This window comes from Pristiophorus japonicus, chromosome 6 (assembly GCF_044704955.1).
Source record: "Pristiophorus japonicus isolate sPriJap1 chromosome 6, sPriJap1.hap1, whole genome shotgun sequence".
Taxonomy (NCBI): Eukaryota; Metazoa; Chordata; class Chondrichthyes; family Pristiophoridae; genus Pristiophorus; species Pristiophorus japonicus.
In genome coordinates, this window is record NC_091982.1 from 40,355,905 (window position 1) to 40,381,032 (window position 25,128).

General features: G+C 54.1%; 1 protein-coding gene across 1 annotated transcript in view; it reads right to left on the minus strand.

The window, feature by feature from the left end:
• LOC139266102 (uncharacterized protein CXorf65 homolog) overlaps positions 1-21,543 on the minus strand; it is a 41,866-nt gene extending 20,323 nt beyond the window's left edge. Inside the window, exons 1-2 of the mRNA XM_070883950.1 lie at positions 21,519-21,543; positions 16,975-17,061 (exon numbers count right to left, since the gene is read on the minus strand). Coding sequence (XP_070740051.1) covers positions 16,975-17,061; positions 21,519-21,543 — 112 coding nt within the window. The remainder of the gene's footprint in view (positions 1-16,974; positions 17,062-21,518) is intronic.
• Between the last annotated feature and the right edge of the window lie 3,585 nt (positions 21,544-25,128).

The following is a 25,128-nucleotide window of genomic DNA, read 5'->3' on the forward strand; positions in this document are numbered from 1 at the left end:
GGCCGAAAAGGCCGAACCTGAGCCCGCCCAGCCAATACCCAACTTCCCCCGGGAGTCGCTCGACCCGGCAGAAACACAATTTACTGATTTTAATGAAACTGTAGATGCTGGGCCGGGGGGTGGCAGCGGGGAGGGGGAGGAACACCCACCCTCGCCCCTTACTTTGGAGCTGGTGCACTTGGGGAGCCTGGGGATTTCCTATGGCCGGGTCTCTCCTTGTTCCCCGGTTCCTGGGGCGGAGGAGGAACCCCTTCCGCAGTCATTTCCCGACCCAGCACCATTTTTAAAAGAGCCCAGTGGGGACTCCTCTGCCGACGATCCTGGGGGTGGGATCGGGGCAGTGCCGGGGCCGGTTGGAGCGGCCGGTTCATTTGCCGTACCTTGTGCGGTCGATGGGCCGGCTGCTGGCGGCCACCTCCCGGAGGAGGACGGGGACTCGGTGGGGGACGCGGGTGAAGACCTAGAGACCACCGCCAGCGAGGCGGTGGATCTGCTCGCGGCCGCCGCCGAGACCATCCTCATTCCTGCAAGGGAACTCCGGGACTTTTTGGCCCAGAGCCGGGGTCGCTGCAACCAAGCCCGACTGGCCCTGGAAAAATGGTCCGAGCCAGAGCTGATCAAGGGGTCCGTCCGCGCCGCCGTCAAAACCTTGGCCGCGGGCGGGCCCTTGACAAAGGCGTAACACCTTGAGCTGCGCGAGCTCGAGGGACTCCTCGCTGGGCTGCGGAGGGAGCGGAGTTCAACAAAAGACTCCGCTCCCTCCCCCACAATAGGTTAAGGTAGAGGTTGCACTATGCTTTTGCCATGAAGATAACCATAGCCAGCCTCAACATCAACGGCGGCAGAGGGGCACGCCGTAGATTTGACAATTTTTCGCTCCTGCGCGAGGGGAAATATGCGGTGTGCTTCCTGCAAGAAACCCACACCGTTCCGGGAGACGAAGCCACGTGGCTCCTGGAAGGGCAAGGAGAGGTCCGCATGAGCCACCTCACCGCCATTTCTAGTGGGGTGGCCATCTTGCTGGGCCCGCATTTTCAGCCGGAGATCTTGGGGGTCGAGGAGCCCGTGCCAGGCCGCTTGCTGCACGTAACGGTTCGCCTGGGGGACGTGCCGCTCCATCTCGTGAACGTGTACGCCCCTCAGCCCAGCCCGCAGCAAACGCGCTTCTTTGAAGAGGTGTCCGCTCTTCTTGGCTCCGTCGACGTCGGCGACTGCATTGTCCTCGGGGGGGATTTTAACTGCACCCTCGAGGCGAGGGACCGCTCCGGTGCCCCGCAGTGCATGACGGCGATGGAGAAGTTGAGGGACCTGGTCGGGTCCTTCGACTTGGTGGACGTCTGGCGAAATCTCCACCCCGACTCCAGCGCCTTTACTTGGGTGAGGCTTGGAGTTGGATGGTCTAGAGTCGACCGCCTTTACGTGTCTCGGGCGTACGTTTCCTGCGTCCCGGCGGCCTCCATGCGGCCGGTGCCGTGTTCGGACCACCACCTGGTGTGGGCGGAGCTCGCTTCGCTCCGCGCGAGGACGGGGTCCGCGTACTGGCACTTTAACAACCGGCTGCTGGAGGACGTGCGGTTCCAGGACTCGTTCCGTCGATTCTGGTCCGACTGGAGAAGGAAGCAGGGGGGCTTCCCCTCCTTGAGGCTATGGTGGGACGTGGGCAAGGCTCACGTCCGCGTCTTCTGTCAAGAGTATGCGAGGGGGTCGACCAAGAGGCGGGCGGCCAGAGTCGGGCGCCTAGAAAAAGAGGTGCTCGACCTGGAAGCCCGTCTCGGTCAAGTCGTCCAGGACCCGGCCCTGCGGACGGTGTACCAAGCGAAGAAGGCCGCGCTGAAGGACCTGCAGCTCGTCGGGTCCCGAGGCGCGTTCGTGAGGTCGCGGATCCGGTTCCTGCGGGATCTGGACCGCGGCTCCCCCTTCTTCTACTCGCTGGAAAAAAGGCAGAGTGTCCGTAAGCAGCTCTTGACGCTGCTGGCCGACGACGGCTCTCTCGTCTCGGATCCGGAGGGCGTCAACAACAGGGCCCGTGAATATTACGGGGCTCTGTTCTCTCCGGATCCGTCCAGCGAGGAAGCGCGTAGAGTTTTGTGGGAGGACCTGCCGAAGGTCAGCCCGGAGGGCGCCGAAAATCTGGAAGCTCCGCTAAGCCTAGCGGAGCTGACCGGTGCCCTCGCCCGGCTCTCGAGGGGAAAATCCCCGGGGCTGGACGGGCTGACCGTGGAGTTCCACAGGGCGTTCTGGGACATCCTGGGGAGCGACTACGCGCGGGTCCTGGGGGAAAGTCTGGCGACCGGGGAGATGCCCCTCTCTTGGCGCAGGGCAGTCATCGTCCTGCTGCCTAAGAAGGGCGATCTCCGCCTCCTTAAGAACTGGCGCCCGGTCTTCCTCCTCAGCACGGACTACAAAATCTTCGCCAGGGCGATGTCTGCTCGCCTTGGTGCCGTGCTGGACCACATGATCCACCCCGACCAGTCCTACACGGTCCCGGGCCGGACAATCCACGATAACATCCATCTGGTCCGGGACCTCATCCATTGTTCCCAGGAGGCTGGTCTGTCGGTCGCCTTCCTATCCCTCGACCAAGAGAAGGCGTTCGACAGGGTGGATCACGACTATCTGCTCGGAACTCTGCGCGCTTTCGGGTTCGGGACGCATTTCGTCGCCCGGATCCGACTTTTGTACGCCGCCGCGGAGTGTCTGATTAAGGTTAACGGGTCCTTGACGGCGCCCCTTCACTTTAGGAGAGGGGTGCGCCAGTGATGCCCCATGTCCGGCCAGTTATACGCCGTTTGCGTGGAGCCTTTCCTGCGCCTCTTGCGGACGAGGTTGACGGGACTGGCTCTGCAAGGGCCGGGCGTGGAGGTCGTCCTCTCGGCTTACGCTGATGATGTGCTCCTCGCGATAGAGGATCCCGCTGACCTGCGGAGGATGCGTGAGTGCCAGGAGATTTACTCGGCCGCGTCCTCCGCCAGGATCAACTGGGAGAAATGTTCCGGACTCCTGGTGGGTCAGTGGCGGGTGGACTCCCTGCCGGAGGAGCTCAGGCCTTTTGCCTGGAGCACGACCCATCTCCTCTATCTGGGAGTCTACCTTAGCCCCGACGAGGGAGCCTGGCCGGCGAACTGGCAGGAGCTGGAGGCCAAGGTCGCCGCTCGCCTAGGGCGCTGGACAGGACTGCTCCGAGTGCTGTCCTACAGGGGTCGAGCGCTAGTCATAAACCAGCTGGTGGCCGCAATGCTGTGGTACCGGCTGGTCACTTTGACCCCTCCCCCTGCGTTTGTCGCCAAGATACAGAAGAAGCTGGTGGACTTCTTCTGGAACAACAGGAAGCACTGGGTCTCTGCTGCGGTCTTGAGTCTCCCGCTTGAGGAGGGCGGTCAGTCGTTGGTGTGCGTCAGCGCCCAGCTCGCGACTTTCCGTCTTCAGACCCTTCAGAGATACCTTTACGTCGAGCCCCCTCCTAGGTGGTGTGCTCTGGCGAGGTATTTCTTCCGCCAGCAGCGCGACCTCAATTATGACACGCAGCTCCTGTTTGTGAACTTGGGGGGTGCCAGGACCGCCCTCCGGGAGCTGCCTGTCTTTTACAGGGAACTCATCAGGGTCTGGAACAAAGTCTCCACCAAGCGCAGCTCTCCGCCGGCTGGAGTGGCGGCCGTCCTGCAGGAACCGCTGCTCGGGAATCCGTACCTCCACGGCCGAGGTTTTATGTGGCGGTCGGAAGAGAGGGCTGTGGCTGGTGAGGTGACCAGGGTCAGGGACCTGCTTGATGGCGGAGGAGCGGGCTGGATGGCGCCAGACACGCTGGCGCGGCGCCTAAATTCTGCCAACGTCCGCCACGCGGCCGATGCCATCGAGTCGCTAAAAACAGCTCTGGGCCCTGACTCCGTTAGGTGCATCGAGGAGGCTCAAGCACGTGGGGAGATCCCGTCCGAACTGACCCCCGTCCGGACGGAATTCCTCATCGGCGCCAAACCCCGGAACCTCCCTTGGGGGCCGGCGCCTCACAACTTGAGCCGCCTCGGGGAAATCCCCTCCGCGCCTTTCAGTTCCTCGCGGAGGGGTTTCCTGTACGGGCTGCTCCTGCACACCCTCAACTTTGCCATCCTCGCCGGCCGTCCGGACACGCCATGGCGTACCATCTTGCCGTCCGGAGGAGGCGGGGGTCCCCGATGGAGGGCACTCTACGCAGGGGTCCTCCCACTATTCATCGGGGACTTGGCCTGGAGGGTGGTGCACGGAGCAGTGCCGTGCAACAAATTTTTAAGCCGGTTCACGGACTCCCAGGCCGCCTGCAATTTCTGCGGTCTGGAGGAGTCCGTGTTCCATGTTTTTATTGAGTGCACGAGGTTGCAGCCCCTGTTCCATTATTTGAAGGAGCTGCTCCTGAAATTCTGGCTGCACTTCAGTCCCACTCTCCTGATCTTTGGGCACCCTGTGCGGAGGGGAGTGGGTAGGTCCGAAGGCCTCCTCGTAGGACTGCTCCTGGGCACGGCCAAGGGTGCCATCAGCCGGTCCAGGCAGTGGGCGGTCGAGGGGGTCGTTCAACCTGACTGCCTGCCTCTCTTCCGCTCTTACATCCGGTCCAGGGTGTCATTGGAGATGGAGCACGCGGTGTCCACCGGTATGCTCGCGGCCTTCCGCGAGAGGTGGGCACCGGAGGGACTGGAGTGCATCATCACGCCCGGCAACCAAATTTTAATTTGATTTTACGTTTTTAAGTTTAATTTGTTTTAATTGCCGGTGCTTTTAGTGTCCCCCTTCCCTTTTATAGGGGGCACTGGGGAAAATTGTGATTTTAGTGCCCAAAAAAAAAACAAAAAAAGAAAAACACAGGGCCTTGTAAATGTCTGGAGTGTCACCCAGGTCGGGTGGCACCGTTTTATGTTTTATGTTTTTGCAGGTAAACTCAAAAGAGTTTCATGCACAAGGAACCAATCGTGGAGCAGTGGAGGCGTGTCCTGCTCAGTTGGCTGAGTGAGCAGTGAGAGAAGGAGCTATCAACTTTTGCTCCTGTCTGGAGAGCCCTGAGACCAGCCCAGGAAGAGAAGGAAGGAAGGGGTTTCAACACCAACTTTCACCCAGAGGGAGAGGAGGAGAAAAGAAAACTTTGTACATCTTTTTACCATTCTGCAAAGAGTTGGAGAGAGGGGGAAAAACCAACAACAAACCAGTGTGGAAGGAGGGAGACTCTGTATCTTCTACAGGTGGGTGTAGGTGCATTTCCCAAACAGACTTTGTTGTATCGGTGGGGGGAGGAAAGAAGACCACTGAGGGCCGGAACATCGCGGGGGGTGTGTGTGTGTGTGGAAGTGTGCGTGGGGGCCGTGCTTACAACTAGCCCCCCCCCCACAATTGGAACCCCCCCACCCCCCATATTTGCCTAGCCTGGGATAGCTGGAGCTACCAGGCTGAAGATTTTTCTCATTTACCCAATTAACATTGTTAGGAGTGTGTGCCTGGTGGCTCTAGCTACCCCAGGTGAAGACATCTTCTCCCCCCACCTGAAGACCAACCCAAAGACTGTGCTTGTGTGTTTTGCCATCTGGGGAGTGCACCCACCCACAGCTGCGAGGGGAGACCTGCACTCGCAGTTCCCCCCCCCTTCCCAACCCCCTCTCTCTTTCCCTGTTACTCTGATTCACCCCTCTCTCTCTGAGAGCCCTTTTCCTCCCAAATCAATTAAAAAAAACAACAAACAAACAATTGAGACAACTGAGCAGAGGGAGCAAGGCCCCTCCCCAATTGCCAACTAGGGGAGAGGTACCTCATTAAGGGCTCCTCTGCTCAGTCTAATCAAACGAGGCCAATTAAGACCATTAAGGCCTGTGACTTTGGGGTGGGTGTAGCCCTTAAAGGGACCCCGTGATGGCGACCCCATCCACGCCGGTGGCAGGGCCAGCGAGGACATATGCGCAGGTGGCAACCGCTTCCACGGCACCTCCTGCGCCACCCGCTGCCCTGCCACCTTTCAGATTAATCACCAAAAAACACGGGGTCAAGAGCTACACTCACCCCACAATGAGCATTGAGGAGTGCGTGCGGGCGATGGCTGGGGTAGTCGGCCCCTCGGCCATTGTAGCAGCCTCCAAGATGTCTGGGAAGGCCGTGTTCTTCCTGGGGTCGGAGCGGGCGGTGTCCCTGGCCCTCGAAAAGGGGCTCACGGTGGGCGGGACGTTCCTGCCAGTGGACCCTCTCGAGGCCACCGCGCAGAGGGTCATCATATCGAACGTCCCGCCCTTTGTTCCCGCTGAGCTCCTCCTCCCTCACCTACACCAACTGGGGGAGGTAAGGTCGGGGATCAACCCCATACCGCTCGGCCTCAGGGAGAACAGCCTGCGCCACGTGTTCTCCTTCCGCCGCCAGCTCTTTGTCCGGCTGGCGCGGGAGGAGACGACGGAGGGGAACTTTAATGTGGTGCACGAGGGGACTGCCTACCGCGTCTTTTGGACGTCGGACGGCGTGCGGTGCCATGCCTGCAGGGAGGTGGGGCACGTTCGCAAGAACTGCCCCGCCTCCAAGGCCGCCAAACCACCGAAGGCGGCCAAGGCTGGCGCCGCCGCCACCCCTCCCTCTAGTTGCATCCGCGTGCCGGGAGCCGTAGGTGCGCGGGTATCATCGGAGGTCTTTGTTTTCGGGGCCTCCGGCGGGGGGGAGGGAGAGCGTCCGAACGGAAAGAAGGCGCGGAACAAGAAGAAACATCTAGAGGCGGGTCCCCTCAGTGCGCCAGAAAGATTGAGCACCGCGCTCAGCCCAACCCCGTCACCGGCGAGCGTGGGGTGCCCCGAGCCCGTGCCTGAGCCCTTGACCAATACCGCAGAGGGGCCCGGGCGCGGGCAAGAAAAGGAAAAGGGGGGCGCGGAGCGGGAGGCCTCGGCAGACATGGGGGTCTCCCTGCCTTCGCGCGCCCCCAGGAACAAAAAGAGGCACCGCCCCAATGAGGCGGAGGGGGAACAACATCCCTCCGCGAAGGAGGCGGTGCCCGCCGCGTGTCCCGCGTCCCCCACCAGCGCTCCCAAATTGCGCTGCAGGCGCGAGGAGTCTGTCCCCGGGGAGGGTGAGGCAGTCGAGGCTGCCCAGCCGCTGCCTCCTGGGGATGGAGTGGAAGATCTGCCTGTCGTGGGGGGCGTGGGGACCGCAGAGGAATGCATTGCCACCGGGCCGGGCGTCTCGGGGACTGAGGCGGGCGGGGCCGAAAAGGCCGAACCTGAGCCCGCCCAGCTATTAATCAACTGCCCCCGGGAGTCGCTCGACCCGGCAAAAACACAAATGAGTGATTTTAATGAAACTGTAGATGCTGGGCTGGGGGGTGGCAGCGGGGAGGGGGAGGAACACCCACCCTCGCCTCTTGCTGTAGAGCTGGAGCACTTGGAGAGCCTGGGGATTTCCTATGGCCGGGTCTCTCCTTGTTCCCCGGTTCCTGGGGCGGAGGGGGAATCCCTTCCGCTGTCATTTCCCGACCCAGCACCATTTTTAAAAGAGCCCAGTGGGGACTCCTCTGCCGACGATCCTGGGGGTGGGATCGGGGCAGAGCCAGGGCCGGTTGGAGCGGCCGGGTCATTTGCCGTACCTTGTGCGGTCGATGGGCCGGCTGCTGGCGGCCACCTCCCGGAGGAGGACGGGGACTCGGTGGGGGACGCGGGTGAAGACCTAGAGACCACCGCCAGCGAGGCGGTGGATCTGCTCGCGGCCGCCGCCGAGACCATCCTCATTCCTGCAAAGGAACTCCGGGACTTTTTGGCCCAGAGCCGGGGTCACTGCAACCAAGCCCGACTGGCCCTGGAAAAATGGTCCGAGCCAGAGCTGATCAAGGGGTCCGTCCGCGCCGCCGTTAAAACCTTGGCCGCGGGCGGGCCCTTGACAAAGGCGTAACACCTTGAGCTGCGCGAGCTCGAGGGACTCCTCGCTGGGCTGCGGAGGGAGCGGAGTTCAACAAAAGACTCCGCTCCCTCCCCCACAATAGGTTAAGGTAGAGGTTGCACTATGCTCTTGCTATGAAGATAACCATAGCCAGCCTCAACATCAACGGCGGCAGAGGGGCACGCCGTAGATTTGACAATTTTTCGCTCCTGCGGGAGGGGAAATATGCGGTGTGCTTCCTGCAAGAAACCCACACCGTTCCGGGAGACGAAGCCACGTGTCACCTGGAATGGCAAGGAGAGGTCCGCATGAGCCACCTCACCGCCATTTCTAGTGGGGTGGCCATCTTGCTGGGCCCGCATTTTCAGCCGGAGATCTTGGGGGTCGAGGAGCCCATGCCAGGCCGCTTGCTGCACGTAACGGTTCGCCTGGGGGACGTGCCGCTCCATCTCGTGAACGTGTACGCCCCTCAGCCCGGCCCGCAGCAAACGCGCTTCTTTGAAGAGATGTCCGCTCTTCTTGGCTCCGTCGACGTCGGCGACTGCATTGTCCTAGGGGGGGATTTTAACTGCACCCTCGAGGCGAGGGACCGCTCCGGTGCCCCGCAGTGCATGACGGCGATGGAGAAGTTGAGGGACCTGGTCGGGTCCTTCGACTTGGTGGACGTCTGGCGAAATCTCCACCCCGACTCCAGCGCCTTTACTTGGGTGAGGCCTGGAGTTGGATGGTCTAGAGTCGACCGCCTTTACGTGTCTCGGGCGTACGTTTCCTGCGTCCCGGCGGCCTCCATGCGGCCGGTGCCGTGTTCGGACCACCACCTGGTGTGGGCGGAGCTCGCTTCGCTCCGCGCGAGGACGGGGTCCGCGTACTGGCACTTTAACAACCGGCTGCTGGAGGACGTGCGGTTCCAGGACTCGTTCCGTCGATTCTGGTCCGACTGGAGAAGGAAGCAGGGGGGCTTCCCCTCCTTGAGGCTATGGTGGGACGTGGGCAAGGCTCATGTCCGCGTCTTCTGTCAAGAGTACGCGAGGGGGTCGACCAAGAGGCGGGCGGCCAGAGTCGGGCGCCTAGAAAAAGAGGTGCTCGACCTGGAAGCCCGTCTCGGTCAAGTCGTCCAGGACCCGGCCCTGCGGACGGTGTACGAAGCGAAGAAGGCCGCGCTGAAGGACCTGCAGCTCGTCGGGTCCCGAGGCGCGTTCGTGAGGTCGCGGATCCGGTTCCTGCGGGATCTGGACCGCGGCTCCCCCTTCTTCTACTCGCTGGAAAAAAGGCAGAGTGTCCGTAAGCAGCTCTTGACGCTGCTGGCCGACGACGGCTCTCTCGTCTCGGATCCGGAGGGCGTCAACAACAGGGCCCGTGAATATTACGGGGCCCTGTTCTCTCCGGATCCGTCCAGCGAGGAAGCGCGTAGAGTTTTGTGGGAGGACCTGCCGAAGGTCAGCCCGGAGGGTGCCGAAAATCTGGAAGCTCCGCTAAGCCTGGCGGAGCTGACCGGTGCCCTCGCCCGGCTCTCGAGGGGAAAATCCCCGGGGCTGGACGGGCTGACCGTGGAGTTCCACAGGGCGTTCTGGGACGTCCTGGGGAGCGACTACGCGCGGGTCCTGGGGGAAAGTCTGGCGACCGGGGAGATGCCTCTCTCTTGGCGCAGGGCAGTCATCGTCCTGCTGCCTAAGAAGGGCGATCTCCGCCTCCTTAAGAACTGGCGCCCGGTCTCCCTCCTCAGCACGGACTACAAAATCTTCGCCAGGGCGATGTCTGCTCGCCTTGGTGCCGTGCTGGACCACATGATCCACCCCGACCAGTCCTACACGGTCCCGGGCCGGACAATCCACGATAACATCCATCTGGTCCGGGACCTCATCCATTGTTCCCAGGAGGCTGGTCTGTCGGTCGCCTTCCTATCCCTCGACCAAGAGAAGGCGTTCGACAGGGTGGATCACGACTATCTGCTCGGAACTCTGCGCGCTTTCGGGTTCGGGACGCATTTCGTCGCCCGGATCCGACTTTTGTACGCCGCCGCGGAGTGTCTGATTAAGGTTAACGGGTCCTTGACGGCGCCCCTTCACTTTAGGAGAGGGGTGCGCCAGGGATGCCCCATGTCCGGCCAGTTATACGCCGTTTGCGTGGAGCCTTTCCTGCGCCTCTTGCGGACGAGGTTGACGGGACTGGCTCTGCAAGGGCCGGGCGTGGAGGTCGTCCTCTCGGCTTACGCCGATGACGTGCTCCTCGCGGTAGAGGATCCCGCTGACCTGCGGAGGATGCGTGAGTGCCAGGAGATTTACTCGGCCGCGTCCTCCGCCAGGATCAACTGGGAGAAATGTTCCGGACTCCTGGTGGGTCAGTGGCGGGTGTACTCCCTGCCGGAGGAGCTCAGGCCTTTTGCCTGGAGCACGACCCATCTCCTCTATCTGGGAGTCTACCTTAGCCCCGACGAGGGAGCCTGGCCGGCGAACTGGCAGGAGCTGGAGGCCAAGGTCGCCGCTCGCCTAGGGCGCTGGACAGGACTGCTCCGAGTGCTGTCCTACAGGGGTCGAGCGCTAGTCATAAACCAGCTGGTGGCCGCAATGCTGTGGTACCGGCTGGTCACTTTGACCCCTCCCCCTGCGTTTGTCGCCAAGATACAGAAGAAGCTGGTGGACTTCTTCTGGAACAACAGGAAGCACTGGGTCTCTGCTGCGGTCTTGAGTCTCCCGCTTGAGGAGGGCGGTCAGTCGTTGGTGTGCGTCAGCGCCCAGCTCGCGACTTTCCGTCTTCAGACCCTGCAGAGATACCTTTACGTCGAGCCCCCTCCTAGGTGGTGTGCTCTGGCGAGGTATTTCTTCCGCCAGCAGCGCGACCTCAATTATGACACGCAGCTCCTGTTTGTGAACTTGGGGGGTGCCAGGACCGCCCTCCGGGAGCTGCCTGTCTTTTACAGGGAACTCATCAGGGTCTGGAACAAAGTCTCCACCAAGCGCAGCTCTCCGCCGGCTGGAGTGGCGGCCGTCCTGCAGGAGCCGCTGCTCGGGAATCCGTACCTCCACGGCCGAGGTTTTATGTGGCGGTCGGAAGAGAGGGCTGTGGCTGGTGAGGTGACCAGGGTCAGGGACCTGCTCGATGGCGGAGGAGCGGGCTGGATGGCGCCAGACACGCTGGCGCGGCGCCTAAATTCTGCCAACGTCCGCCACGCGGCCGATGCCATCGAGTCGCTAAAAACAGCTCTGGGCCCTGACTCCGTTAGGTGCATCGAGGAGGCTCAAGCACGTGGGGAGATCCCGTCCGAACTGACCCCCGTCCGGACGGAATTCCTCATCGGCGCCAAACCCCGGAACCTCCCTCGGGGGCCGGCGCCTCACAACTTGAGCCGCCTCGGGGAAATCCCCTCCGTGCCTTTCAGTTCCGCGCGGAGGGGTTTCCTGTACGGGCTGCTCCTGCACACCCTCAACTTTGCCATCCTCGCCGGCCGTCCGGACACGCCATGGCGTACCATCTTGCCGTCCGGAGGAGGCGGGGGTCCCCGATGGAGGGCACTCTACGCAGGGGTCCTCCCACTATTCGTCGGGGACTTGGCCTGGAGGCTGGTGCACGGAGCAGCGCCGTGCAACAAATTTTTAAGCCGGTTCACGGACTCCCAGGCCGCCTGCAATTTCTGCGGTCTGGAGGAGTCCGTGTTCCATGTTTTTATTGAGTGCACAAGGTTGCAGCCCCTGTTCCATTATTTGAAGGGGCTGCTCCTGAAATTCTGGCTGCACTTCAGTCCCACTCTCCTGATCTTTGGGCACCCTGTGCGGAGGGGAGCGCGTAGGTCCGAGGGCCTCCTCGTAGGATTGCTCCTGGGCACGGCCAAGGGTGCCATCAGCCGGTCCAGGCAGTGGGCGGTCGAGGGGATCGTTCAACCTGACTGCCTGCCTCTCTTCCGCTCTTACATCCGGTCCAGGGTGTCCTTGGAGATGGAGCACGCGGTGTCCACCGGTACGCTCGCGGCCTTCCGCGAGAGGTGGGCACCGGAGGGACTGGAGTGCATCATCACGCCCGGCAACCAAATTTTAATTTGATTTTACGTTTTAAAGTTTAATTTGTTTTCATTGCCGGTGCTTTTAGTGTCCCCCTCCCCTTTTATAGGGGGCACTGGAAAAATTTGATTTTAGCGCCCCAAAAAAAAACCAAAAAAAAGAAAAAAAAAAGGGGGCTTTGAAAATGTCTGCTGTGTCACCCAGGCGGGTGGCATGGTTTTAATGTTTATGTTTATTTTCAGGTAAACTCAAAAGAGTTTCATGCACAAGGACCCCCAGGTCCCTCTGCACCACAGCATGTTGTAATTTCTCCCCATTCAAATAATATTCCCTTTTACTGTTTTTTTTCCCAAGGTGGATGACCTCACACTTTCCGACATTGTATTCCATCTGCCAAACTTTAGCCCATTCGCTTAACCTATCCAAATCTCCTTGCAGCCTCTCTGAGTCCTCTACACAACCCGCTTTCCCACTAATCTTCGTATCATCTGCAAATTTTGTTGCACTACACTCTGTCCCCTCTTCTAGGTTATCTATGTATATTGTAAACAGTTGTGGTCCCAGCACTGATCACTAACCACTGATTTCCAACCGGAAAAGGACCCATTTATCCCGACTCTCTGCTTTCTGTTCGCCAGCCAATTCTCGATCCATGCTAATACATTTCCTCTGACTCCGCGTACCTTTATCTTCTGCAGTAACCTTTAGTGTGGCACCTTATCGGATGCCTTTTGGAAATCTAAATACACCACATCCATTGGTACACTTCTATCCACCATGCTCGTTATATCCTCAAAGAATTCCAGTAAGTTAGTTAAACATGATTTCCCTTTCATGAATCCATGCTGCGTCTGCTTGATTGCACAATTCCTATCTAGATGTCCCGCTATTTCTTCCTTAATGATAGTTGCAAGCATTTTCCCCACTACTGATGTTAAACTAACCGGCCTATAGTTACCTGCCTTTTGTCTGCCCCCTTTTTTAAACAGAGGCGTTACATTAGCTGCTTTCCAATCCGCTGGTACCTCCCCAGAGTCCAGAGAATTTTGATAGATTATAACGAATGCCCCTGCCATATTAGTTTAACTCCTCCCCAACAGCACTAGCAAACACTCCCCCTAGGACATTGGTTCCGGTCCTGCCCAAGTGCAGACCGTCCAATTTGTACTGATCCCACCTCCCCCAGAACCTGTTCCAATGCCCCACGAATTTGAATCCCTCCCTGCTGCACCACTGCTCAAGCCACGTATTCATTTGTGCTATCCTGCGATTCCTACTCTGGCTAGCACGTGGCACTGGTAGCAATCCCGAGATTACTACTTTTGAGGTCCTACTTTTTCATTTAGCTCCTAGCTCCTTGAATTCGTTTTGTAGGACCTCATCCCTTTTTTTACCTATGTCGTTGGTACCAATGTGCACCACGACAACTGGCTGTTCTCCCTCCCTTTTTAGAATGTCCTGCACTCGCTCGGAGACATCCTTGACCCTTGCACCAGGGAGGCAACATACCATCCTGGAGTCTCGATTGCGGCTGCAGAAACGCCTATCTATTCCCCTTATGATTGAATCCCCTATCACTATCGCTCTCCCACTCTTTTTTATGCCCTCCTGTACAACAGAGCCAGCCACGGTGCCATGAACTTGGCTGCTGATGCTCTCCCGTGATGAGTCATCTCCCTCAACAGCACTCAAAGCAGTGTATCTGTTTTGCAGGGGATGACCAGATGGGACCCCTGCACTACCTTCTTTGTACTACTCTTCCTGCTGGTCTTCCATTCCCTAGCTGGTTGTGGATCCTTCTCATGCAGTAAGACCAACTCACTACACGTGCCACTTATGTCATTCTCAGCATCGTGGATGCTCCAGAGTGAATCCACCCTCAGTTCCAATTCCGCAACGCGGTCCATCAGGAGATGGAGGCGGATGCACTTCTCACACACGTAGTCGTCAGGGACACCGGAAGTGTCCCTGAGTTCCCACATGGTACAGGAGGAGCATATCACGTGACCGAGCTCTCCTGCCATGCCTTAACCCTTAGATACACTTAAATTGGTAATAACAATGTTACAGTTTACTTACTGATATAAAAATAAAAAGAAAAGCTACTCACCAATCACCGGCTGGGTGTGCCGGTGTCGTGTCCGATGCCAGTGCCGAGGTTGATGCCGGGTGGTCTGTCAGTTAACAATCAGGAGTGGGACTCCTGACTAATTATTCCCCTGTCTAGCCCAAAGACACATTGGTTGAAAATCCTTGGCTCTTCCGCACCCTCCCCATTCCGATAAGTAAAGCATTTTTAAGTTACCTTTTTGTTGGCTGCCTCCTGTGTTCACCATCTGGTTATTGATCAGCCTTGCAGAGTTGGCTTCACAAAGGGCTTCACCAAGGTTGCCCTACATATTCTTGTGGCAGGAGTCAGAGCATGCAGGGATGTCTTCTTCCCAGATGGCCCTGCGCTGATGCCTTCTGTCCAGTGGAGCACTAGGTCATTGAGGAGAAGGCTGTTGCTGCTGTTGCTGCTGTGCCTGCTGGTGTTGGGGTACATCCTAGTCAGATTTTGAAGACCAAGGTGAGACAGTATAAATGGCACCCATGCTGATGTAATACATGGCAGGTCAAGTAGAGATCAGAGCCCAGCAATCTTTCAGCGGTGTGATAGTTGGTAGTAATAAGATGAGAGTGGCTTCCAAAGTTTCAGAAAAGACTTGCAAACTGCAGACACCTAACTCTGTGCTCAAAATGCACTCAGCAAGAGCCTTTCCCTCAGGCAAGTATACAGGTGCCATGTGGCACTATTTAATGTGCTTTCCATGCTCTGCAGTAATTATCTCATTGAATGGTCACTGAGCTACCACCTCAGCTTGACAGGCATGGTTCTCGTGGTCATCCAGTGAAAGTCGAAAGGTCTGCTTATAAACACTGTTAAGGGTCTGACAAAAATGTATTAATAAGCTAAATTATGTCGCCCGCCTCTGCTGCTCAGGTCTGTGCCATGCTGGAAAACGTGCCCGAGTTAAAGGCGTGAGGGGGCAGGATGTCGGCAGGTTTCTGACCACTCCCTTTTTTTGCGGACTTTTACTCCCGAGCTGCCTCCAATCCCATACGCACGGCAGCATGAACATTCAAGCCAAGGTCTGTGCTTTGATCTCTGCCCACAAGGACTTCCCTACAGATGCCCTTGGAGTTGCCACTCGCTCAAGGGTGGACTACCAGTTTCTGAAGCCCTCACACACTGTGGCAGGAATATCAAGGCTACATTGTTGCAGAGTCTCCGACATACTATGCAGGGGGCACTGAATATTTTCAGACAACCGCAAGAAGCACTTGTGACCATTAATAAGCTCCACTCTATCTCTCTACTTGAAGTCAATGAAAGTGGAGTGTATAAACGTACAGTTGATCTACTACTGCTGGTAAAAGTGAAAATTCACCCCTATAGGTTGGCATTAAATTGCCAAGCTGCCCTTTAACCTCAAGTGCCTCTACTCGAAATTGTCTCGGGTCTATGTCCTCATATCCAGACAGTCTGCTCCAGTCGGAAGTGCCACCATCAATCCGTGTCATCCACCTATAATTCTGGATAGGTTCCTTCTTTAAAGCCAGACAAGCATACAGCTATTAGTATTTTGAAGAGCAGAGAGAGTCTCCCAGTGACCTGTCTCTTCCTTGAGGCACAGAACTTTATTCTCATCTGCTACCACAAGCCTATGTACGAGAGAAACAGGGTTAACTTGATAAGCCATCCCCTGGGGGAGTCCCTGGCCAGAGACCGTCCTAAGTGGAGGAAGTGCATCCGGGGGGGCGCTTAGCACCACGAGTCTCGTCACCGAGGATATGCAGAAAACAAGCGCAGGCAGCAGAGGGAGCGTGCGGCAAACCTGTCCCACTCACCCTTTCCTTCAACCAGTGTCTGTCCCACCTGTGACAGAGACTGTAATTCCCATATTGGACTGTTCAGTCACCTGAGAACTCTCTTTTGGAATGGAAGCAAGTCTTCCTCAATTTCGAGGAACTGGCTATGATGATTGTAGTGCAGAGGTGGTGTTTCACTCAGACACGTATAGCTATCCTCCTCTGCCAAAGCTCTTCCAACAAAACATCCAAGTTTTCTTCATCAAAGGGGGCAGGTCTGGACAACTCATTGTCCATCTTCCACTGTTGACTTCGTCAACTCCCTGCAGCCAATAAAAAGCTGTTGTTTTGAAATGGGAGCAGCAGCCCTTAACAGCTGATATTGTCTGAATATCTTTACAATAAACACACGGGGAATTTATTCCAATGATAGATCTGAGCCGATCTCTACAGTTAAGCCTCCCATTCCAGAACACAAAATCCCTGGCATCCTTTCAGCCAGATCACTGTACTCCCACCTCCCCCTCATATCAGCCTTTCTTTCCTTCTGTGGAGTGGGACTGAGAGTTGATGGGGTGAAGCGGTTCTCTTGTAGAGGCCGCCAAGAGTTTGGTCCAGATCGCTTGATGCTTTCCAAGTGTTGGGTGGAAGCTGTATATCATTTGTTCCCACTGACACATGTCCCATAGCTGCTTTCCCAACATAAATGTGACGGGTTTTAACCGTAGCAGAACACCTTCTCACTGAGAGCCGTTAAAATTGTTCTGGTCTTTAGCTTCCGGGGTGAATGACACCGGGGCTAAAAGAGTTCAATTATAGGGACAGGTTTCATGGACTAGACTTATGTTCCCTGGAATATTGAAGATTAAAGTGTGATATGGAACCAGGGTAATTTTGAATGGCGGACCAGGTTTGAGGAGCTGAATGGTCGACTCCTATTCCTATGTTCCTAGGCTATATGTTGCGGGGTTGGGGGCGGGGGGTTCAGGGGGGGGGAAGAGGCTCAATTCAGGAAAGGAGATTACGAAGGATATTTTTAATTTTTAGAGATAGACTGACTTTGCTTTCCACCGGCATTTAAGGGAAGATTTTCTGTCCCAGTAATTCTGTCACATCCCAGTGTGCATCAGGACCAGCAATATTACCACTTACATTATCCCCTTAATTTATTGTGAGGAAATGTGGGCAATACTCTAGTGCTAAATACTGGTTATTATTACTAGTTATAATTAATCAGAAGGTCTTAAATATATGATTAATTTTTATCCACTACCTGGATGCTGAATATTCAGTTTTTCCTCCATGTATTTCATGAAATTTATGAGACTGCAGTTAGGGTTAGCAAGAAAATGTTGGCCATCTGGAATCAGAAAAATAAAAAGTCAAAATAAATGCATGATTATGCAGCAGCAATAAAAATAGAACCCTTTAGTAAATTAAAACTCACTCACAAAAGCCCCAATGTAACTCAGGGCAGAAATTGGGCAGGCTGCAAGCCATCATCACGGTTCCGGTATGGGCTCCAGACAATTTTAACTCCTGGGCCTCATCGCAACTTGATGGACAGCAGAATCGGGCAGCCCCCCCCCCCCCCCCCACATGAGGAAATTTCTGCCGCGACTCCTTAGGCCTACTTAAAGCGGATATGCACCTTTTAAAGCAAGGTTGCATCCCCTGCTTGGATTTATCAGTGGAAGACCTTTCGGAAAGAGCTGCCTCCTTATTCTCTGAATGTCCGAGTCGAGGAAGTGAGGGCTGGGAAGGTTCAGCTCTTCCCCAAAACCCGCAAGGGCATGCCCAAGGCAAGGAAGAAGCAGGCCTGAACAGAGGTGGCTGTCGGGTTTCGTGTTACCAGCATCAGCCTCGGAACCTGGATTCAATGCAGGAAATGGTTCAATGATCTCATTTGAGCAAGGATGAGTACAGCCGCTCAGCTCGCCACCTCTCCCTCAACAGCACCTCACAACACTCCTGTCACTCACTGCCTCACCACTGTCAGCAGCACTCCACTATACCCTTCAATATGCAATCACACTAAAACACCTCACTTTCTCATTCCAAACACGCTCGCCTCTCTTCACACCACACACTAACACCATTCTCTTCTCACACACAATCACTTGCACAACCACCAACTGCTCCCATCACTACTTCTTCCCTTCACATTACACATACTTCCCTTTATGTTAATCAACCCCCATCCTCATTCCAACATTTTCTTGCTCACACTGACTGTGGACTCACAATTTTCCACACATCACGTACCTTCTTAACAACCAATCACTAACTCTCATCATCTCTGTTGTTTCTTGACTTTCCCATTTAATTTATTAACGTTTCTTTCTCCTACCATTGGAATTAGGCTAATTATTTGTATTTTCACCTGTGCACCTTAAAATTTGCGGGTGTCCTCTTGCACCTTCTGTAACCACTCCCGCATCGAGTTTAAACAGTCTCTACCATTATATCTATGCTGCCTGCCTGCTAACGCCTCCTCCTTATTTAGGTGGAGCCCAACAGATTTATAAAGCCCAGTCTTTCCAAAAGGTGCTCCACTCTTTGAGGAACCGAAAACCTGATTCCCTACAGCAAATACTCAGCCACGCATTGGTTTGGCCAATTAGCCTTAGTGGACTAGTAATCCAGAGATCTGGATTAGTGATCCAGAGATATAAGTTCAACTCCCACCATGGCAGCTGGGGAATTTAAATTCAGTAAAGTAAATCTAGAATTTAAAAAAAAGAGAGTCAGTAATGGTGACCATGAAACTACCAGATTGTCGTAAAAACCCATCTGATCACTAATGTCCTTTAGGGAAGGAAATCTGCCGCCCTTACCTGGTCTGGCCGATATGTGACTCCAGACCAACAGCAATGTGGTTGACTCTTTCCCACTGACATAGCCGAGTAAGCCAATTATTTCATGAAGGCGGCTCACCATGACCTTCTCAAGGGCAATTAGGGATGGGCAATAAATGCTGGTCTTTCCAGCGACACCCACATCCCGTGACTGAATTTTAAAAAACCTCTGGCTCTCCTCACTAGCACATGGCACGGGTTGTATTTCAGAAAATACTGCACTTGACAGGCCCTTTCCTTAAGCTTTCTTCTTAATCGCTTAAATTGGGCCTCTGGTCTACTTCTACCTGTGTTATTCATTCTCACACAGACAACGATTATTGGTTCCTCTGCTCCCTCCAGCACTTTGTCAAGGATGTCAGATCCTCAACCCATGCAAAACAGAGACAAAACGGCACTCGTTTTCTGGGTCTGGTTTGCACAGAATTCTATCTGTAAACCACAGAAAAAAATCAAAACCCCTAAAACCACAACTTTTCTGTTCCTCTTTCTCCTTTTTCCTCCTTCCCCGACTGGATTGCCTCAGTACGTGGCACATCCTCATCTGACACAGTTGTGTCTCGAGTCACCACATTATCTGTTGGAGAGCACCAGTGATAACTGCTAATGTCCCACAACCTGACCACGACTTCCAGCCACCTTGCTAACAAAGACCCACCCTCCTCCTCCATGTACCGAGGACTCCATTCCTACTCTGAGCCCCAAGTGTGGTCCTCGCATCTATAAGAACCTCTCCCTCACTAATACTTTGATGCACAGCCAATCGCTCACCAAAACCGACCACTTGAGCCTTGAGTGCATCATCCAGCTTGAAGTTTGGGCGGATTGGGCAGTGGGGAGTGGAGGATTGGGCAATGGGGAGGGGAGGGTGGGGAGTGGCTAAGGGGATCAAAGGGTATGGAGAGAAAGCAGGAAAGGGGTACTGAGGGAATGATCAGCCATGATCTTATTGAATGGTGGTGCAGGCTCGAAGGGCCGAATGGCTTACTCCTGCACCTATTTTCTATGTTTCTATGTTTCTATGATTTTATTGAATGGTGGTGCAGGTTCGAAGGGCTGAATGGCCTACTCCCGCATCTATTTTCTATGTTTCTATGTTTCTAAGTTGCTGCCGATGAATCCCTCACTAACCTGGGCCTGGATGGCAAACATCTCACAACCATTGCAACGCACAAAAGTCTTCCTTCCTCTGGCAACTTTGCATTTTTTTTAAACTTGATAAAAGTTTCTCCAAGTCGTATCACAGTTTCTCTTTTTATCCATCAAGGGTCCTCCAGCTGATTCACCTGAAGCTGTTAGCATTTTCGGGAGGTGGCCGGCTTACTGAACTGCCACCCAGGACTGGGCTTTGACCAGTCACAGGTAGCACTGTCTACTGTCATTATGGTAGCAGGTTTCAACATCAGATCTGACCCTATTTCTCAGGCAATGAAGCAATATAATGCCCCAATTATACTGTGCTTCTTGTTTTGCTGTTATAATCTTTCACACTATACTAACTCAAGATGTGCAGTATGTGCTGTGTATCCTGTGTAACCCTATGTATAACTTTACTGAACTGATATTTTTGCACAGCTTTGGCATTGGTTGCAGCACTCTTTGATAAAGGCAGGGCTGTATTGTCAGCACTGCATGCAAGTTATATCGTAACGCTAGCTGGAGTGCGGCTCAGTTTTTAAACATTCCCATGAACTGAATTGAATTGTTACAATAGGAAAGAGCTTTCTTCTATCATTAGAAGCCTCACTGGCATTAGGTGGGAGCCTCATTAATCTATGCAAATTGGGGATCCTCTGATGTAAACCAATGTAATTCTGATGGCCTAGTGGGGAACGCACGCTTGGTTAAAATCTGGTGGTCAAGAGGAAGAGGCGACAACAAGGCAAGTCTATAGAGATTTGTTGTGGGCCCAGGAGGTACAGGAGTGCTCCACCGGGCTCCATACTACTGTCCACTGCCACCAGCTCCGCCACCCTGCCCCCCCCCCCCTACCCTGGTCTACAAATCTCTGATCTAGTTTTCTGTCAGCTGGGTTGGTCTCTGGGCCACCCGGTATTGCATTGGCCCCAGGATGGCGAGCTGCAGTGGGACGCCCATTCTCAAAATGGACTTGGCCTCTCACCCGCTGGCCCGGTTCATGGTCAAAATCACCTCAAGAGATTTCAGTATCTTTTATTCCTAAGTTTATTTACAATAATTTTGATCTTTCAGCGCAACACAGTACACGAACTTCTGTTTGCAATCTTCCGAGAGGTCCCGGGTCCTTCTGCCCAGTTGGTCCACCAGCTCCCTTCTCCCTCGACCTGCCCAACCTGTCATGCCATGCCTGGCCTGCTGCTGGCTCCTCTTGTCCGCGACAGAAATTTCGTCTTTGAACTTTGGTGAGCCTCTTGTTTACATCTCGGGGGAATATTTTACCCGACTGAAGCTGTTCTCTTTGCAAACTTTCCTCCCCCATTCCACAACACTCTACTTATTTAGAGGAATGCTTGTGCATCGATGTGTACTTGCCAATTGCGTTGTCTTGCTTAAGAGCAAGACATTACCTCATACATGGTCAGCATGTGGTCAGATTACTCGGTACTTTTGCGTGCTATGCATTATTTCCAAAGTTTAATTTTTTTTTAATACAGTGACACATTTTATTTCACATGTTGTTAACAGCAGTAAATCGTTATACACAAAAGTCCAGTAATTTCAACAAACGATTGTTACTCAATACCCAACACTATAACAGTTTTGTGCTCACCTTTCAAAATCAGCCTACAAAGGTGACCTGGTGGACCTCTGCTATTACTTATTGATTTACCCTAAGCTTCAGAGCACTTGTCAAAGCTTTTCTTTTCCCCCAGCTTCTGCAGTGCCTGCTTATTCGTCACGTTAAATTGTGTGCCTGTCATTTGAAATGTAAAAGATACCTTTTCTCTCCACAGACACGCACAATGCAAGATCGGCTCACCTCCATACTTGATGTAGATGAACATATCCTTTTGCCAAGTCTCCTCTGCTGGGTTAAGTTTCCATTTCCTTCTCTGTGTCAATCTGACATCAGAAGCTTTGTGACATCAAGCAGGCTAATGAAGTCACCAGCAGGGTTTTAGCAAGTTGGAGAAGAAACAGGTGCAAGGCCATGTAACAGTTCTCTCAAACGCTTTATGCGGGGTTCCTCCAAAGATATAGAATGAAAGAATTAAGCATTCATTGAGTAATATAGGCCAGAAAGATCTTACTCACTGCTGGGTTAGCCAGTGGCAGTAGCTGTGTTACAATTGGAATAAAGACAGAAAATGCTGGAAGTACTCAGCAGGTCAGCGAGAAGTCAATGCCTCAGGTATTGAGCCCTTTCTTGGAGTTGAATTGGCCTCACTGCCCTTAGCGTTAGTTCCTTCTATTGAGTATTATCTGCTGGAGAGCAGTGTTATTTTAATCAATTGCAATCAAGAGGAAATTCGTCATTTAATAAAATTATTGCATTTTTGGCAACCAAATTCAAATTAGGAAATTTCTGAAGACTAAAACGAAAGTTGAAATTCAGGATGGCGACAAGGCATAAACTAAAATTAAAATTACTTAGAATCATAGGGGTCAAGTTTCGAGCAGCGCCTAGAACGGCGTAGCCCCGCGCCAGATATCCGCGCTCAAAACCGCGCCGAAAACTTACCTCGGTATTCTCCCCTCCCTCAGGTCGATCCAGGCCCTCGGCGCAGCGCAGCACAAGCTGTGGAGGGAGGAGCCAGGTCCCGGCGCTGAAAACAGTGCCGGGACCTCTGCACACGCGCGCTACAGTGTGCGTGCAGTAGCTCCAGGCGCCCGAAACTGTGTGGGAGGGGCCCGAAGCATACCGCCCCTAGCCCTGGCTGAATGGGCTCACTGGGGCGGCGAAGATTGGACTGCACCTCCCTCCTCCAGCTCCTGCTCTGGCTCCCCCCTGTTCAGCTCCCGCTCCCTCTGGCTCTCTCCCGCCCCCCCCCCCCTCCAACCCCAGATCCCTCTCCCAGTCCTGCTCTCTCCCGCAACCCCACCCCCCTCCGTTCAGCTCCCACTCCACTGCCTGCTGCTCCCTCCCCCCCCAGCTCCCGCTCCGCTCCGGCTCCCCGCCCCCCCCACCCCCAGCTCCTGCTCCGCTCCGCTCCGGCTCCCCGCCCCCCCCCAGCTCCCGCTCCGCTCCGGCTCTCCCACCCCTTCAGGTATGGTCCACTCCCTCTTCACATCTTCGGCGGGGCCCGCCCGCCCAGCTGCTTCTCATCGACCGGGCCCGCTCAGCCTCTCCCCGCTCCTTCGACTCCCTCTCCCTCCCTCCCTCCCCCCTCCCCTTTCCTCTCCCTCTTCTCTCCCTCCCTCCCTCTCCTTCCATCCCTCTCCTCTCTCTCCCCTCCCTCTCTTCTCCTCTCCCCTCCCTCTCCTCTCCCCTCCCTCTCCTCCCTTTCCCTCTCCTCTCCCTCCTCTCCCTCCCTCCCTCTCCTCTCCCCTCCCTCACCTCTCCCTCCCTCCCTCTCCTCTTCTCTCCACTCCCTCTCCTCTCCCTCCCTCCCCTCTCCCTCCCTTCCAGAGAGACAGACACTGACAGACAGAGAGAGACAGACACTGACAGAGACAGAGAGAGACACACTGGGTGGGGGAGGGAGGGGGCCCGTCCCAGCATGCTGTTGGAGGACGCCCGGAAACTTAATTTTTTATTTATTGATTTATTATTTCAATTATTTTTTATTAATTTTTTTGATTGATTTATTGGTTGATGTATTGATTTATTTATCATTTATTATTGATGATGACTCTTTATTTGTAAAAGTGATGTGTTTCATGTTTGTAAACTTCCCCCCCCCCACCCCCCTCCCCATCATCTCTCTTCCCTACGCCTGATTTTCAAAGTGTAGGCAAGGTTTTTCTGAGCGTACAAAAATCTACACTTACTCCATTCTAAGTTAGTTTGGAGTAAGTTTTGACTGCCTAAACTTACAAAACAGGCGTAAGTGGCTGGACAAGCCCCCTTTTGAAAAAAAAAAATCTGTTCTAAAATGAAACTGTTCTAACTGACTAGAACTGGAGCAAACTAAATGCCGAGAATTGCAATTTCTAAGATACTCCATTCTAAACTAGTTGCTCCAAAAAAATAGGAGAAACTCAGGCCGAAACTTGACCCCAGAGAAATAGAATCATAGAAATTTACGGCACCAAAGGAGGCCATTCATCCCATCGTGTCTGTGCCGGACGAATGGCCTCACTTTCCACTTCTTAGTCCATCGCCTTGAGGGTTGCAGCACTTCAAGTGCACATCCAAGTACTTTTTAAATGTGATGAATGTTTCTGCCTCTACCACCCTTTCAGGCAGTGAATTCCAGACCCCCACCACACTCTGGGTGAAAAGTTTTCTCCTCCCCTCTAATAATACCAATTATTTAAAATCTATGCCTCCTGGTTATTGACCTTGCTGATAAGGGAAATAGGTCCTTCCTATTCATTCTATCTAGGCCCCACATAATTTTATACACCTCAATCGAGTCTCCCATCAGCCTCCACTGTTCCAAAGAATCTAACCCTAGCCTATCCAATCTTTCCTCATAGCTAAAATTCTCCAGTCTAGGCAACATCCTCATAAAGCTCCTCTGTACCTTCTCTAGTGCAATCGCATCTTTCCTGTAATGTGGTGGCCACAATTGTACGCAGTACTCTAGCTGTAGCCTAACTAGTGTTCAAGCATAATCTCCTTGCTCTTAATTCTCAGCTAATAAATTAAAGTATCCCAGATGCCTTCTTAATCACCTTATCTACCTGGCCTGCTACCTTCAGGGATCTGTGGACACACACTCCAAGGTCTCTCTGTTCCTCCACACTTCTTGGCATACTACCATTTATTGTGTATTGCCTTGACTTATTAGCCCACCCCAAATGCATGACCTCACACTTCTCCAGATTGAATTCCACTTTTCTGCCCACTTGACCAGTCCATTGATATCTTCCTGCAGTCTATAGCTTTCTTCTTCATTATCAACCACATAGCCAATTTTTGTATTGGTTGCAAACTTCTTAATTATGCCCCCTACATTGAAGTCTAAATCGTTGATATATACCACAAAAACCAAGGGACCTAGCACTGAGCCCTGCAGAACCCTACTGGAAACAGCATTCCAGTCTCAAAAACACCCATTGACCATTACCCTTTACTTCCTGGCACTGAGCCAATTTTGGATCCAACTTGCCACTGTGCCTTGGATCCCATGGGCTTTTACTTTCATGACCAGTCTGCCATGTGGGACCTTATCAAAAGCCTTGCAAAGATCCATATAAACTACATCAAATGCACTGCCCTCATCAACCCTCCTTGTTACCTCCTCAGAAAATTCGATCAAGTTAGTCAGACATGACCTTAGTGGCTGATCGTCTTTGGTAAATAGATAAACAAACATGAAAAATAAAATTAGGAAAAGGCAAGCACCTTAACAGATAAAATTACACACAGATAACCGATGAAGGATTACACCCAGAGTGTTATTGAACAGCCGTTGTGTATTTCCAGCCTTTTGATGCGACATTATACAGAGGGCCCTGTCCGCCCTCTCAGAAGCACGTTA